General features: G+C 39.1%; 2 protein-coding genes across 4 annotated transcripts; both read right to left on the reverse strand.

Moving 5' to 3' along the window:
* Positions 1 to 566: 566 nt before the first annotated feature.
* On the reverse strand, positions 567 to 4,325 carry LOC110066974 (uncharacterized). 2 transcript variants are annotated; one of them, XM_089274110.1, is made up of 5 exons: positions 3,842 to 4,325; positions 3,670 to 3,733; positions 2,469 to 2,836; positions 1,963 to 2,157; positions 567 to 1,004 (listed from the first exon to the last, which is right to left on the reverse strand). In XM_089274110.1, exons 1-5 carry the CDS (start codon positions 3,941 to 3,943, stop codon positions 669 to 671), a joined length of 1,065 nt encoding a protein of 354 aa, XP_089130236.1. In that variant the 5' UTR covers positions 3,944 to 4,325; the 3' UTR covers positions 567 to 668. The 2 variants fall into 2 exon arrangements, with proteins under 2 accessions (XP_089130236.1, XP_089130235.1); XM_089274109.1 differs by lacking the exon at positions 3,842 to 4,325 and having other exon boundaries at positions 3,670 to 3,750.
* A 1,213-nt stretch (positions 4,326 to 5,538) lies between these two features.
* Positions 5,539 to 15,159, reverse strand: LOC110066933 (testin-like). Of its 2 annotated transcripts, none has more exons than XM_089272759.1 (6): positions 15,001 to 15,159; positions 11,583 to 11,674; positions 10,939 to 11,164; positions 9,461 to 9,700; positions 7,045 to 7,260; positions 5,539 to 6,439 (listed from the first exon to the last, which is right to left on the reverse strand). In XM_089272759.1, the coding sequence occupies exons 1-6, from the start codon at positions 15,013 to 15,015 to the stop codon at positions 6,089 to 6,091; spliced, it is 1,140 nt and encodes a 379-aa protein (XP_089128885.1). In that variant the 5' UTR covers positions 15,016 to 15,159; the 3' UTR covers positions 5,539 to 6,088. The 2 variants fall into 2 exon arrangements, with proteins under 2 accessions (XP_089128885.1, XP_089128884.1); XM_089272758.1 differs by lacking the exon at positions 15,001 to 15,159 and adding an exon at positions 13,964 to 14,201.
* Positions 15,160 to 15,724: the final 565 nt, after the last annotated feature.

Raw genomic sequence — 15,724 nt, forward strand, 5'->3', positions numbered from 1 at the left:
CAAAGGTACATAGCGGAAGCTTTCGCAGTACCGTTTAGGGTACTGAGCCGAAACAAATATGTCTGGAGATATTTGACATTCGTCTTTATCGCAATGACAGTGTCAATGAAGGTTATTCCTCAGTATTGTTTTGCGCATCCCTACTGCGCGCATGCACATACACAACGTAAGAGATTTCCCTCAGGCTAAGATCGACAGCGAAAAAAACAAATTATCCTCTTTAAGTTAAAAAATTGAGAAAAAATTGTTCGGAAGGAAAAAAAAAACGATATAGCTAAAAGAGTGCACAAAACCGTTACTCGAAGATGTGAGTTATGACCTTGGAAACAACGGTTCGAAGAACATTTTGAGTTTATGTCGATTAGAATTGTGTGATTTTTCCGTAAATTATATATTACATTTAACAAATTGACGTCAGCTTTTCGTGCACCCGTCCTGTTATTGATTACGAATTTCGTCATAACATTTTCAAAGTAGCTGTGGATCCACGAGGCGATGGCCGAGCGGATCCGCAGACTACTTTGACAATAAATCCAGGCATAATAGTCACCGACAAATGACTCTAATAGAGAGAAAATGTTTCATTTTTATTTCTCATGTGTACAAATGAGAGCAAATGTTCAAAGTGAAACCAACACATTCGTCTCTGTCGTAATTAGCTGAAGACGTTACTTAGGAAGCTCGTCAAATGAATATTTTTCTAGGAAGTGATAATCTTCCATCATCTTTGTTACGCGCTCTATTTGTTCATTGGTCCAAAGTACCTTATCCCTCGTCACCGAAGGAACTCTCAAAACCTCTCGACATATATCCACGTAATTTTTAGGGCAGGACACTCCCAAGTGATCACATAATTTCCGCAAAGTTTCTTTGGGTCTTAGTAGCATTTCGTGCGCTGGAATATCAATGACTGCATCTTTGCAGTGTAACTTGACGAATTGGGCAGCATCTGCTAACTCAAAGTAGCGCTCAATGGCCCGGTCCAGTTCTTCCTTGTTTTCTATCTGTTGGCCAAAAGAAAACGGGCAAGCAAATACATTAATAAAACAAAATACTTAATAACTTTATGTATATGACTGGCCTGTCGGGAAACAGAAAAGGCGTACGGGCACCTTCGGACCTAGGGGAGCGGTAATCTTCTTGCCCGAAAAATTTTCGCAATGCCCGAATGCGTGAGTGTTGAAATAGGGATGCAAACGCACTCAAATTGCATGAAAAACAAAAACGTTCACAATTCCCACATCTAATGAAACTGCTGTAATTCCAAAAATAGTTATATTCAAAGCTTGCACACTCAATCAATCGAAATGACCATACTCTATCAACAGTCTTAATCCGAGTACATTCTAAAACTTTTTACATGTAAAATAAAAGTTCTAAAACAGGTAACTAACTAGAAACTTTATTTACGAGTTTTGGAAATCACGCCAACAGCATTACTTTGAAATGTTTTCTCTCAATGGTCATTGCCCAAATCATGAGCGTTTTGCCCGAAAAATCATGTCACATAATTTACATAGGTGGGGTGGGGGGGGGGGGCCTGCAGCCCCCCTCGCCCCCCACCAGCTGGTTCGACAATGGGAAACAGTGATTTTTGTTCCCCTGGGGTTGAACATTGAGGGTCTCGGGGAAACAAAACTCACTGCTTCCCTTAGGGCCAGTCATTACGAGTGATTATTGCCAGCACAAGACCCTGTGGGATTCTTGTGGGAACAGCGACGTTTCGAACAATGCAGTATTATGAAGTAAAAGAAGTCTTTGATTTATTTTCGATTCAAACGTCGAGCCAAAGTACGTCAGAAAATAATAGCTACCCGAGTAACATTTACAGTATCATAAACCCATTAATTAAGGTCGTCATCATCCGAGATCGAGGGAACGAGCGAGTGACAATGCATATGCATGTGACAACACAAAGATGACTAATCTTGTTGTGTTAAAGTGTAATAAACTGGCCCTCACTTTTAATCCACCTCCTCTTACAGCGTCACGTGACTCTACAGCATGAAGCATCATGGTTGCTATGTTATCAAAGGGATTCCTGATGACGTGTATTAATTTGATTGGCACTTGGACGACTTCACGGATTTCGTCTAGAACACTCATCTTGTCGGTTAATGCCAATGCAGTATCCTTTCCTTTCCTGTCACCGATAACCTTGAAAATCGATTGAAAACAAAATGATTGCACAAATTAAAAAAAAGTTTAAAGAGGTCAACACGAGCTGAGACGAAGCGATAAGGAGAACCGGATCTATCAAAGACTTAGATCGTGCGGAGTGGAGCAAAAAAACAAACAAAAATAAGACAAAAAAAGCGTATCCATTTGCCCATTTGCGTAATATTCCGATAGCAAACATATGGCTTGGAAGGCATGTTGTTGTTGAAAGGTGGGCGGGGGCGGAGGGGAAGGGGGTTACTTAGGGCGTGAAAGAAGAGTTGGATGTTGGTAGCTATACGGTAGTTCACCTTAATTCTGTGCTGAAATCCTCCTTGCCATAGACCCGGAATATGGTAGTTGTACCTTGACTCTTGCCTCAGGCAACTTTCGCTGCGAGCACGTTTAATGAACATAGCATGTTCCAAGGAATGCTGGTGAAGATCGTAAAATAAACGATATTTTTGCATGCGTTTCTCTTTAAGTTTTGTTGACTGGTATTGTTCCCATTTCTCTATCAGCTGGTACCCAGGCGAGATAACAATTTCCGGGTGGGCATCCAACATGGCCGCCACTAGGCTATGACAACTGCGCTTGTATCCGATAAACATCACAAATGTCTGTACTCCGTCATACAATCTGAAAAGTTTCTCAGCAGGTGAGAGATGATGTGTTACCTCTGAAATAGACAAAAAACATATCAAGCTTTAGATGTCGGCTGTTTAAGAATTTTTTTCCTTCAGTCCGAGTTAATAAACTACTAAATTCTACTGCATGAAAATTAATCAAACCCGAGTCTTTCTTGCTCGTGAGAACAGCAAAATATGGCAAGCTTTTCCTTTTCAACTGAAGAAAATCTAAATTACATGAAAAGAATATTCCGGCACAGTACAGAGAATTTTTCGTGGTAAAACTTTACACGAGAAAATAAAACCCTTGAAAGAAAACTTTGTGGGTAGACTTTAATGTGTTGAGGCCGATGAAGCCTTTCCTTAACGAACAGTTAAGCATCACTTGGTTACTAAGCTTTACTTGGGGGGAGGTACTTGACTAGTACTCGGCGTAGGTCATGCGAACAATCAGGTTACGCTTCAAAGGCGTTTACCCTCGTTGTAGCATTTTAGAGTAATCATCAATAGCGGAGCTCCTGCGGCTCGAAGGGCAGCTAAGAGGAGCACCATATACTCAGTCATGAAAACCTGGAGTTTGCTTTTCTCATGGTCATCATGGCTAGTGGTATTGCTCGTGGGCGCGTACACACGACGACGAAGTCGCAAAACGTGGCGGCCATAATGCAGCTAATAGTTCGACCGAGGTATGCAGCCTTAGCTTGGTTTACAGCGTTCATCATTGATATTGGACATCCATGTTACTGTCAATTGACACCTGTCAAAGCGAAGTATCTGCTGACCAGTATCACGTAACCATATCGCTGGCTCGGGTTTAGAGCTTATCAAGGTCACATGTTTTTATGAAGTTGAAGTTCACAGCAATGACGAACTCATTTCTTACCAGATTGTTGCCATCCATTTTGCACTAAAGTAATTCTAAGGCCTTCACTTGCAAGGGCGTCAACCTGTAGCAAAAGCATCAAGATACACTGAGAGTTCAGGCGAGCTCAGTGAATGATCATAATCAACATTAACTACAGTATTCTTATGAGGTTATTAAAATAAAATGCGACAAAATGATTAAGAATGTATTTACCTGTGTTGCCGGTTTTCGAGTCGGTCGATTTTATCTCCTGTTGTTCATTACGCGATCCGTTCACCATATGCTCGTTCATAACTACTACAATACAAAATCTCACTGCAGAACCGAATTAACCAGATGTCACATCGGCTGCGCCGGAGACGATGAAACTTCTCAATTTGACAGTAAACCTCTAGTTTCGTTGATTAGTCTCAGGCCTTACCGATCACCACAGAATAAATTTCCGCAGTGTAGCTACAGCACACAGGTCGGTGAGAAGGAATCCGACAAAAATCACGGCTTTTAAGGTAGTGAGGTCGTGCTGCAGAAGCCTTGAATAAATTTGCTGTTAATTCCTCGAACAATATAACTCTTTGTTTCAACAGCTTTTAGACCTCTCATTGGCTAGAGGGAACGATCGGGCTTAATTACCTTTAGGGCGGTGCATAAGCAAACCGCGCCAAACGCAAGGCAACCACTTATAACCAACGTAGCCTTAATTAATGTTATTGTATTTTCGCGTTTTAGTATTTTGTTTTCCGTTTTTCAGTTATTATGGGCATATTCGTCATTGTAATTAGTTTCGCCAGTTATTTTCGGTTACGTAACGTTCCGTATTTTCGTGTGCATTTTTTCATCTGTTGTTTCTATTGGTCTGTATAGTTTCTTCTGTCGTTAGTTTTTTACTTGCCGAGTTGCCCTTATCATTATGTTTTAGTCTCGTAGTCGCCACACACATCTTGTAAGTTTCATTATTTTTCAGTTATTGTTTGCTAGCTTTATTTATATTTTGTTTGGTTTCCCGTTCTGTTTATTTAGCTTGTTTATGTTCCTTTTTCAGCGAATCGCTAGTAAAAGTGCGGATGTCTTCGGTGTGGAATTCGACTACATTACTAAACGGATACTTTAACACGTGCGTTCGGCAGAGCACTGATCGCCCGGTGAGAGCGACCCCCATGTAAAAAGGACGGAAGCACAATAGTGAGACTTTTTGAACATCGAGCATTAACATAATAGTGATAAAAATAAATAAAACTTTGAGCATTATAATTATGTAAATCCCTTAAAAATTGGAAGGAAAAAGCCGTGTGAATGAGTTTGGGAATTAAAACCCTCCTCGCTGTTCTCTTTTGGGTAAATCAACGCAGCGGCAAGTGCAAGTAGATTTTATGTTACTTGCACTATTAACAGTGGATGTTGAAAGAGTTTTAAGTAAACAAAAGCCGTCTCTTATGTCTCTGACCTGTTTAATAGCGCGCAGATTCTCGGCGTTGTGGGAAGGAGTACGTGACTGTTCGGGTGGTCTAAATGGTGTAAACTCCGCGGGAAAAACTAGAAATCAAAGTGAACGCAAGTTACCATATTTACGATTTGCATAGCCACACAGGTTGACATGTGGAAACGGCACATATAAGTGTGCACTGACTTAAAAAGGCGCAAGGAATAAAAATTTCCATTTTCGTTCTGTCTTCACTTGGTAAGCTAAGATAAAGTGAACGTAACGCTGTATGATCCGGGTTTTACCCAGGTCACGCTGTTTTCCGGTGCCGCACTGGAAGTGGCGCCCACTGCCGACAAATAATCGGGAAATCTTCCAGTCATCTTTGAAAGGCTTTGGAAATCTTCGGGTTAACTTCGTAATTTCGGACATCCATAAGATTAAAATGTTACGCATTTGGTAGCCACAAGTCAGCGCAAGTGGTTTAATTTGTATAACATTTATCGACAAGCGACAACTTATTTAAGAAGCAAGGAGGACTAATGATGTGGATTACAATGTGGGCAAAATTGAAAAAGATATTTTGTTAAAAAATTATGCAGTGAAGGGAATATTCCCTACATTTATTTGTTAAGTCTGAACAAATAACAAGCGACGGTAATACACAAGCACTCACAACTCCTGTATCCGTATGATCGATTAAAACGCTGGCTACATCATAATAATGCACCAAACATGTACGACACGAGCGTGGGAAACAATATGAATACTTAATTTAACAATAAGAAGTTTCCCCACCCCTCAAAAACATTCGTTTTCAAAAATTTAACACAACAAGATAACTGGTGTTCGTTCTCGCGACTTTCGACTGTCTCGATTCCTTTCGTCGCTCTTTCATAACAATGTATCTCGACTTCTAAAATCTAACATCGTTCACGGATAAAACCTAAATCAAGGCGTTAAAAACTACTGTCCCTTGTCAGACAGTCATGCATCAGTCGTGGTACATCGCGTGTAGCTTCAGTACCTCTTGGCGCATTCGGTGGAGCAGAAAATCTGGTTTTTCCTGGGATGGCGGAGAAACTGCTTTCCAATCAGAGATCTCTTGCACAACCCACACTTAAAGCAGGCGTCGGTCGCGTGCCAGAAGTAGCCCTCGTATTCGATCCTCTGAGCGTCAGCGTTGATGATTTCACGGCAGTCAAAGCACTTCTTGGCGTACAGACGGTTGTAGCACTGCATGCAGTGAGGGTGCCCATCACGTGCTACGTACAACAGACCACCAAGATCCAAATCACACTCGTAACAACAGAAGTGCTTACGGTGCCAGTTGCGGTCCTCGGCTTGAGTGTACTCCCGGCTAAAGATAAGCTGAAAAAATATAAGAAAACAGAAAACAACAGTTGTAAGTTTGTAGTAACCGTCAGTCGGATAAATAGGAGTGTTCAAAGGTAGAAAAGAGTATTAAAGTAACTGCACAATTTTCATAGTCGTCGTGGCCAATGTGAAAAGATAACCTTCCGTGCGGGAACCCTTCGACGAAAAATACCCTAGCAATACCCCAATCTGAAGGTTCTTTTGTCACAAGCGTACTTGCAATATGGGTGGCAGTCTCATTCTCCCAATATACTGGTAATGACAGTTTAGAGAACAAGTTAATTTTAATCCATTAGAACTAGCACGGGGGCGGATTCAGAAAATTCAGATAGAAGGAGCCGAGGAAATTGCGGCAGATCGCAAGCTAACCCCCCTCTCTCCAAACCCCAAAAGTCGGTTAAAAAATACAAGAAAAAAAAGGGAGACGGCAGCATCCTTCCTCCCAAAATCCGTCCCTGGAGCAGAGTCCTCATTAAGTATTCTGGGCACTTAAGAGTTCTTAAGGTTAAACATTCCGTCCCCGAATAAGCCCCCTATTTCCAATAAAAGCCCCACCAGGCAAAGCCAAAGAATAATTTCGGGATTTCTTCATTACATACTTCATCACAGGCAGCACAGCGGGGTTTGTACAACTCAGCATAATGTCTGCCACAGTAGATGGCTCCTTCCTTGAAGAAATAAATCAGATCCACTAAGATGTTGTTGCAAATTGAACACACAAAGCAGCCCGGATGCCAGCACTTGTCTTCTCCGGCGCGTGAGGCGAACACAGCTATCTCCCCAAGTTTTATGTTGTTACCACATCGGTAACAGACCTGCAAATGATAATTTCAAATGTTACTATTTCAGGGTTACTTTACGATGCCTCTTTTGTTTCACCTCTGTCATTCAGATTAGACCCCTTGACTTTACAGTAAACCACCTTCAAACGTTCTATTTGTAGCAAGACAAATGAGAATTTTATTTCAGTACTCCTGTGAACTGTCTGACCAAATGCACGTTAAGAATTTGGACTTATATTCTGGTAACCTCAAAACAATAGTTTGAAACTAGAAGAGCAAAAAAAGAAAAGAAAAAAAGAAAGGGGGAAAAATAACAATGCATGGAAAAGCCTGTGTAGATAGAACTGCTTTAAGTAACGGTCCATATAAGAAGGATAGCACCACGCGGCAAGGGACACAAAAAGGTGCTAACTTTTGTGCAACTTTGCTATTGTTGTACCATACTTCTGATTGGCTCAAATCACTAAACTCTACCAAACCTTCAGGTAGCTGTATATATACTTATCCGTAATTGATCAACTATCTTCCTCTCAACAAACTTCTTCTAGTCTAAATACCACAGTAATCCTATATGGGGAACATTGGAAAATTGAAAGCTTTTATTGTCTTTGTTTACGACTGTTGTGATTGGTTGAATGTTTTAACACTAAGGAAACTACAATCATGAACAAAAGTCTTGGGACAAATTTGCACTTTTGGCGCTTTTGCGCACACGCCAGACGCGAATACAACTTCGCCTGCCTAACCTCGCCCCCTAACCCCCATACAATGTTGAAAACTAGTACCTGCAATTTCACCTGATTTTCAACATTGTGTTGGGTGGTGAGGGGGAACAGCATCGCGTTTTTAAAGGATATAGCAGCGTTTTTTTCAAAATTCAGTTCTAAAACACAGATAATTCGTTACATGTTACAAGTGTCCCAAAGACTTTTGTCCACGATTGTACCTTTCAAATTAGAGTTTAAATACATTTTATTTCATAAACCTGCTTTCCGTCAGTTGATACATTCTCCGTATAAAAACACAAAGTGGTGGAAAAGTGGGGAAAGTGTATTGCCCCAGAACAATAGAAAATGCTACAGTTCTTATCTGGATCATTGCTTAATACAGAGTGTGATTTGGCAGGGATGCATAAGGTTCCCTGACAGCTCACTCTACTGATGCTAATGCAACAAATCAAGTGAAACTAATTCCTAGATGAGTAAATACGCATTATTATCAAAACACCAATGAAATACCAGGTGAGCTATCACAAAAAACACGGTAGCTTCACATGTGAAAATAACATGTTATCTTCACAAGTGAAAAGAACACTGTTGCTATGATTACATAATTTAATCAGACCTCTTGTCAAGAAAGTTAAATGGCTTGGTATTTCATTGGATTTTGGTGTTTATATAATAAATAGAACATTACATGGCTGCTTGGAGATACAAAATTTTTTATTTTGTGCTAAAAAGTATTCTATATTTTTCAACACTCAAAGAGAAACTTCGTATCTCTGCACAGACATGAAATATCCTCTATTTATGTATCACTGAACTATTTGTAATAATGTGCAACTGTTATTCTAAGTCTATAAGACAATGATTCAACCCATGAAACTAGAGTCTAAAGTATTGATCAAAGAGAGACATCAACATTCAACCTCTTGGCACACCCACAGTATTTGACAATTTCTTGTGCCCAGGGAAGTGGGAAATGGATGTTTGGAGTTGTTGTTGGCGTAAGGCATTTGACACTACATTGGAGCGGAAGGGGAGACCATTTTCAAGCTAGAGAAGTTGTCAAGAGACAACACTATTCCTTGCTTTGTGCTGTGTTTGAAGGTACATGTAAATACATGTAAGAAGTTTTGCTCGCAAATACATGTATGTAATCATTTAATGTATATTTTAATGGTGAAAAAAAGCAATACTTGGGACACAGTGGAATTTCAAAGTGGTGTTCAAGGGTGATTTTTTTCCTTTCCCATCACCCATTTTGCCCTGAATGTCCCAGGGGTAGGGGCATTTGATTGCCTAGTATCACCCCTAGGTGCCCAGGCATTTGAACACTGGCACTTTTGGCCAGAATGGAATGGGAATTTGACCAACCAAAAATTCACAAATAAATGTCAAATGCCTGGGAGTTTGCTGGGGGGGGAGGGAGGGAGGCGAGACTGTTGAAACACACAAGCTCGACACTCCCTGGATTTAGCCTATCTGTAAGAACCATGAATCTGTTTACTTACCCACTTAGAGACAGGGTTGGTCTTTTCTCGTACATCGCCCACACCAAGGGCATTCTGGTTTCTGTCTTCACAGAATTGCCTCATGCTGGCTCTTTCAGGCTCAGTCAAACTGTCACAATAATTTTCATCATGGTCATGGATAGGAAGCTGGTACATCATTTGTTTGCGGCGATATTTTGCACCTTCACTGCCATTTTTAGGCTTGACTGCAGGAGGCAGCGACTCCATGTACTTCATCAACTGTGATAGAAGTACAGTAAGAAAGCATGATGTTGCATGTAGGTATGCAATGCATGTTTCTGATTAACAAAAGACACACTACTTAACAGCAGTATTTAAACAGACTCTGTAAATTAAATGTCATGAGTAGTTGAGTATCCTACGACATATACAGTCTGTTTAGACTAAACCAACTCTCACCAACTGTATCCCAGTTTCTGTTAGTATGAATTGGTCAGTAGCATTGCTATCATCTCGGGATGCAATGCTACTCAATAATGGGTTACACCCTAGCATTTGGCAGGAACCCTCCTCTACCCATTCACTTATGACAGGGGGGAGGGGGGAAGGCAGACTCCTTACCATGACACAACAAGTCAGAGTAATTTTGCATTTCATGAATCACACATTTGTTTAGTTAATACACAATTCTTGTAACTACAGGTTTCATGTACTTTATTCACGACTGCTCATTCACAATAAGGTTTTCTTTCAAAAATGGCCAACTACAAAAACAAAGTGACAAACTTTAAACCTTGCACCCCTTGTTTATACTCCCGGGTGACGAAAGGCAGTGGGAGGTTAAGAATAGATGCCTCAATGTCCAAATACCACACTGTAAAGCCTGCCTTGAACCCAGCCTAAGCAATCTAGAAACCACGTAACATAGTGGGATCCAAAAGGACACAAAGGTTTATTTTAAAAGAGGACTCCTGAGCAACAAGAGATTTTCCTTTATATTCTGCTAATATTTTGAACTGACACAGTTACAAGGCTAAGCTACAAGATATCAATGGCAAAATGGTCACCAAAAAATTTCTGTCAAAAGTATGTTCCAAATTTGAATTGACGTGTTCAAAACTTTGAGAATTTTCAAAACAACTGCATGATTAAACAAAGGTACAGAATGTATCAGTTTCTAAAGAAACTGTTGGGCTGCCACAGCAGGCAAATGAAACACCTGAAGTTTGCAAAGGTAAATAATCTGCTGTAACAAGCTAGTGAAGCTGATGTTTTGAGTATTGGTACTTTGTTGTTTTTCTCTGACAATGGGCTATTAATGCTTTAAAGGTCAGGTTCAATAACTTGCTAAAGCCGTTAATTTAGAATAAAATACCCTTATCAACTTCAAGTAGACAAATAGATAAGTTCCAAAATCTAAGATACTTTAAAGATTGTGCAAGGCATGTAAGTCCTAAAACTACATATACTGCACCTTTATATTTTAAAACATCTTACATGTGGATATCACTACTTACCACTCCCTGCTGGAGACCGGGTGGAACCCAGGCAAACTGCTTGGCATATTCGGACTGCTGTCCTTTGTTTTTGTTAGCTTCTTCAAGTTTGCGGAAGTAGTCACGAATGTGTCCAACAGGGGAGTCTTTGGAGAACAGACTGTGCACCACAAGTTTATGGGCCTCCTCTTCAACACTCTTGATATCATGTTCCTCAGGTTTACACTTGCATGTTTTGCAGATTTTTCTGTCAGTTAATAAAATAGCACAGGTATATTTTAAGCTTGTCTGAACAAATTTATGTAGTGAATCACGCCACACCACTGACAGATACTTCAGGGTTTCATACCAGTGCCATGATAGCCTGATGGGCAGTACAAAATGATTCTGGTTGTTCTAGTTTTGTGAACACTAGTACACTGGATAGCAATTTATCCAGTTGATAATATTACCCACCCTTTAAGTAGCTGGGCCCAATTTATTCTTAGGCAAGATGCTTCACTCAAGTCTAAGACTTGACTGAATTACAGATGATAGAATCTACAGGTAGAAACCAAGAAAGTATACGAGAGCCCTAAAAGCATCAAAATAATATTTCTTGTTTTCTTCTTATGAAAATTTATATCTGTTTCAGCTCAAAGAACACACCTAACTACAAATAATACCTCCAAAAATGCAAGTCCAATCCCCCCTCACACTTCACTGGGCCACACTTTAGGCAAGGTGCCCCAGCATTCCTCTCATGACCTAAAGTGTACTAAAGATGAGTATCGTCAGTTAGATAATAATTGTAATAATAATAATAATAATAATAATAATAATAATAATAACAATAACAATAACAATAACAATAACAACAACAATAACAATATCAATAACAATAACAGTAATAATAATAATAATAATTATTTTATTATTAAAAAAATATAACAAACTTTAAAGAGTACTTTTTCATACAAACTTGAATCTTACATTTATCTGGTAAAAATTCAGAAATTCTGTTGTTCCTTAAGTTTTTTTCCTAAAATAATTTCTATAATAATAATAATAATAATAATAATAATAATAATAATGACAATGGCACATTTATCTAGGATGACCCTTCAGCACAAAGTACTATTAGAAATGGGGTTCTGCTGACTAAGAATTAAAAACTACGAGTAATAATGGTAGGTAAATAATAATCCACAAACATTTTTGCCATCATGTTTGTGTTACCCTAACAACATTTATACCATGGTTGTCATTGAGGGCTGTAACCCATAACACCTATAACAGCTGAGTATGCTTAATGGGCCCTTGACCTTACAGGTAAAGTCACAAGTTTGATAATGACAGCCCAGTAAAATAATTATGGCATAACCCTATTAATAGTACAGGTAAAATTGCCTATTTACAAGTTATCCACAAAGCAACAAGTTTGATAATGACAGCCCACTAAAATAATTATGGTATTGAATAATCTGAAATCCTCTTGGGTACGAATGAAATCTTTTCTTTTCCAAATCCATACAAAAGTTCTCAAATATCCGAGAAAGAACGGACAGTAAATATATTTAAGAATGGATTTTCACCCGTTTTTGGCCAATTTGGGTGATTTTAGGAGTAAAGTTTGGATATTTCATGCATTGTTGTGCATGAATCAGTGGAACTGTTCTAGATTATTCTGAACACTGGCAATGTCTCCCACAATACAATTTATAGCACACATTCAAACAAACTTTGATTCTTGTCATAACTCTCAACCAAAAAATAGAAACACAATACTTGCTGTTACAATGCCTTTTCAATCACTATATCTTTTAAATTTTGAGGTCAAGATAATTGACATTAAATTATACAAACAAATACAAGTTGTAATACTAATATAATTTTTCTATGAGCACAACAGGGTCGCTCAATTTTCCAAAATTGATATTTGTTTGTAAAAATTATCTTTAAAAACCTCATCTGTCAGTAAGTAACTAATGTTTGTGGGAACAATTTAAACTAGAGTGTAGTTCAGATACTGGAATGCCTATTTGTAGTAAGTTATATATGCCCAGTCTTTAAGTTCTGCTAGACCAAAACAGGTAATGTTCACAAACAAGTAAGGAAAAAAACAACTAGCTCTGTACCAGTTGGTGGACTTCAATTTTGTTGAGCAGTGAAAAGAGAGGAATAGAGAGATTAACATATGCAATAGAAGGGCTTATGCAGAAGAATTTACACAGCTGTATTATTACTTTAAGACAAAATACAGAATAACCAAAAAAATTGAAAAGTTCACACAGTATTACACACAAGGTTGATTTTAACAAAATTTGCAGTATGTTGAAATCAAATTCAGCCAATTTTTCATTCAGGCATAAATGTTTCATCGCTGCCACCAGCAAGATAGCTCTTTTTAAACGTGAATTTTAGTAAGCTAAACGGAGTGTAACACATTATTTTGTTAATAAACCCCACCAGGAGATCGATATATATCTACATGTATCATCGATCTAAGCAAGTCTACAGTAAACTTTTCCAAAGATACGCGATAAAACAGTTTAAACCTCCGACCACTAAAAATTCCCTTTTGGCAAGATGAAACAATACCGTCAGAGGACAGATATCACAGTCAAACAGTTTTTTTGACATAAATTAAGCTTCTGTAAACGAAGATTATATTGCTCCCTAAACACAACAGCCTCCACCTCAAATGAACTTTGCTACACACTCGTGCAAGTGGGTACAGCACAACTCGGACGGAATATGAAAAATATAAGCTCTAAACTACATGTGAAACAAAGAACCGATCGAACAAGGTTGAAGGATATGCTTGCAATTGTTGATTGCGAACATAGTAAGCTTTACAAGCTTCATTCTGTGTGGTTTCAGCAAAAATCTTCGAACTGAATTCTACGCGCAACTGCGTTAGGTCAGTTTTGAATGAACGACATAAACAGCCGTGATCTTTCACCAACTGAACATTCCAGACATTTCCAAAGAGACTTAAAAATAACAGGCTTGTGTTATCGCATTATACAAGAACGAATTTGGAACAAACCGTCGTGCGACTAACCTTTTTCGGAATGTGTAAGTTTACGCCGTCTTCCGATCTTGATGACATTTCCTCGGCAGATCGGAAAATTCAATCCTTTTGACGATGTCCTGTAGGTATTCTTCGGGTCAAAAGTTCGACAAAAAAGTGGCTAACAATCAAATTACTTGCTCAGCTATTAGGGCAAAATACTCTCGATATTTCCTTCCCTCCCAGATTAACATGCAAACGGATGTGACTCATCGTGAAAAGCTCGCGGGGAAAGATGGGTCATCCGAGAAACTAGAGATTTCAGGGAGGGGAGGGTAAGATGAAGTCTGATTTATTTCTGCGTTCTGTGTAGAGCTTGGAATATAACTAGTAGCCTGGAATTTTAGTAAAAACACACTTTTTAGTCTACTCTCGGAAAAAAAAACTTCATAAAACAAGTATAAAGCATTCAATTTTTTCATCGTCCTCAAACTTTTAAAAAATCGGTTGGTTTCCGGCAAGAGGTCAATTCAGTCTTTTATAGAAGTTAAGCTGAAAGCCTCATATATATTCTCGAAATTTTAAATTTCAACTTAGATTTAAAGCTTATTACGACAACCGACCGACTCTCACTGAACAGTTTTCAAAACATCAGCTCTTCGACTGTCGAAGCGAGATTAAGTATAAAGGTTTTTTTAAGGTCAAAGTCAACAGCTACACAATACCATCACTTATATATTGAAACAGATTGAAATAACAATGTTCAAGCAAGCAGAAAGTAAACAACGGACTCTTTAAATCTTAGCTAAGAAGTGGTAAATCAAGTTTTGGTGAAGCCTAAAAACAGGAGTAACTCAAAAAGGTTTCTCAAGAGCGCCTGTTCATATCACAAATGCAACGAATTTCTGAAACAGAAAAAATAATGCAAGGCGTAACCGTGTTAAAATAAGTGGTCTCTGACGTTAGAAGCCAGACGGTATTCAAATGAAATTTACAGTTAAGCATCGTTTGACTTCGGTTAATAGTTTAACTGCCTTTTTCTCGTTCTAATACACAATTCAGAAGACGAAAGCTACGCTTTTCCTCACCTCTTTGTGGGACATACTCGGTCGTTTGTGATGTATTCTCTCCTAACTCATTTCCACAGCGTAGTCAGACAAAATTTCTGTGAGTAATTTGAATAATCTTCTTAAACAGGGCTGACCTAGCACCTCTTCACATTCCGAAACGTCTTAGCTATTGTATTTCATTAGGCCTTCTGAAAAATCGTGCAGCGATCTCAATACCAAGGCAACGAAAGCGCGTCTTTGATCACGTGACCTGCTGTTGAGTCGACGAGAGGACCCGACACGAGAGCACACGAGTTTTCTTCAAACAATTTCTGTCTGCAAAACGCGTCTTCAATTCTCAGACAGCGTGCTGGGTCATGGTGGCAAACGAGAGAAAAATTTTAACAAACGGCTAAGGAAGAAAAGAAAAATTGTGTATCGGAAAGAGCGCGAAAGTTTGAAGCTCGTTTCGCGGGCCACGCCTCGACACCAGAGCCTCCGGTCCTTTTGGTCACGTGGTCGGACATTTTAAGACGAGTAGCACTGGTGACGAGAATGATGTCAGCTAGTATGATTTTGGTAAATTATGAGACGTTCACATACGTTATTTCCACAAACGGCATGGAAACAAATCAGGATTGACCCTTGGAGCCGGAGAACTCTGGACTGGAGATCAGATTGGATCGAATGAGAGTTTTTTAAACCGTCTAAGGCAGCAAAATTATAGAGCTGGGGATACGCCCAATCCCTCGACAGACTTCTT

This window comes from Orbicella faveolata, unplaced genomic scaffold (genome assembly GCF_042242905.1).
Source record: "Orbicella faveolata isolate gen_17 unplaced genomic scaffold, um_ofav_v1 contig_35, whole genome shotgun sequence".
In the NCBI taxonomy this organism is placed as follows: Eukaryota; Metazoa; Cnidaria; class Anthozoa; order Scleractinia; family Merulinidae; genus Orbicella; species Orbicella faveolata.

Bases quoted from the DNA above. Each gene is read 5' to 3' on its own strand.
- LOC110066933 (XM_089272758.1), bottom strand. From the start codon at position 14,011: ATGTCATCAAGATCGGAAGACGGCGTAAACTTACACATTCCGAAAAAG. The intron at 11,165-11,582 runs GTATTATTTGTA...ATTAACTGACAG, and splicing joins TTGGACTTGCATTTTTGGAG to AAAAATCTGCAAAACATGCA. The intron at 9,701-10,938 runs GTAAGTAGTGAT...CTTCTATCACAG, and splicing joins CCGGTCTCCAGCAGGGAGTG to TTGATGAAGTACATGGAGTC.
- LOC110066974 (XM_089274110.1), bottom strand. From the start codon at position 3,943: ATGAACGAGCATATGGTGAACGGATCGCGTAATGAACAACAGGAGATA. The intron at 2,158-2,468 runs GTGAACTACCGT...TCGATTTTCAAG, and splicing joins GATTTCAGCACAGAATTAAG to GTTATCGGTGACAGGAAAGG. The intron at 1,005-1,962 runs GTGAGGGCCAGT...TTTGGCCAACAG, and splicing joins TAAGAGGAGGTGGATTAAAA to ATAGAAAACAAGGAAGAACT.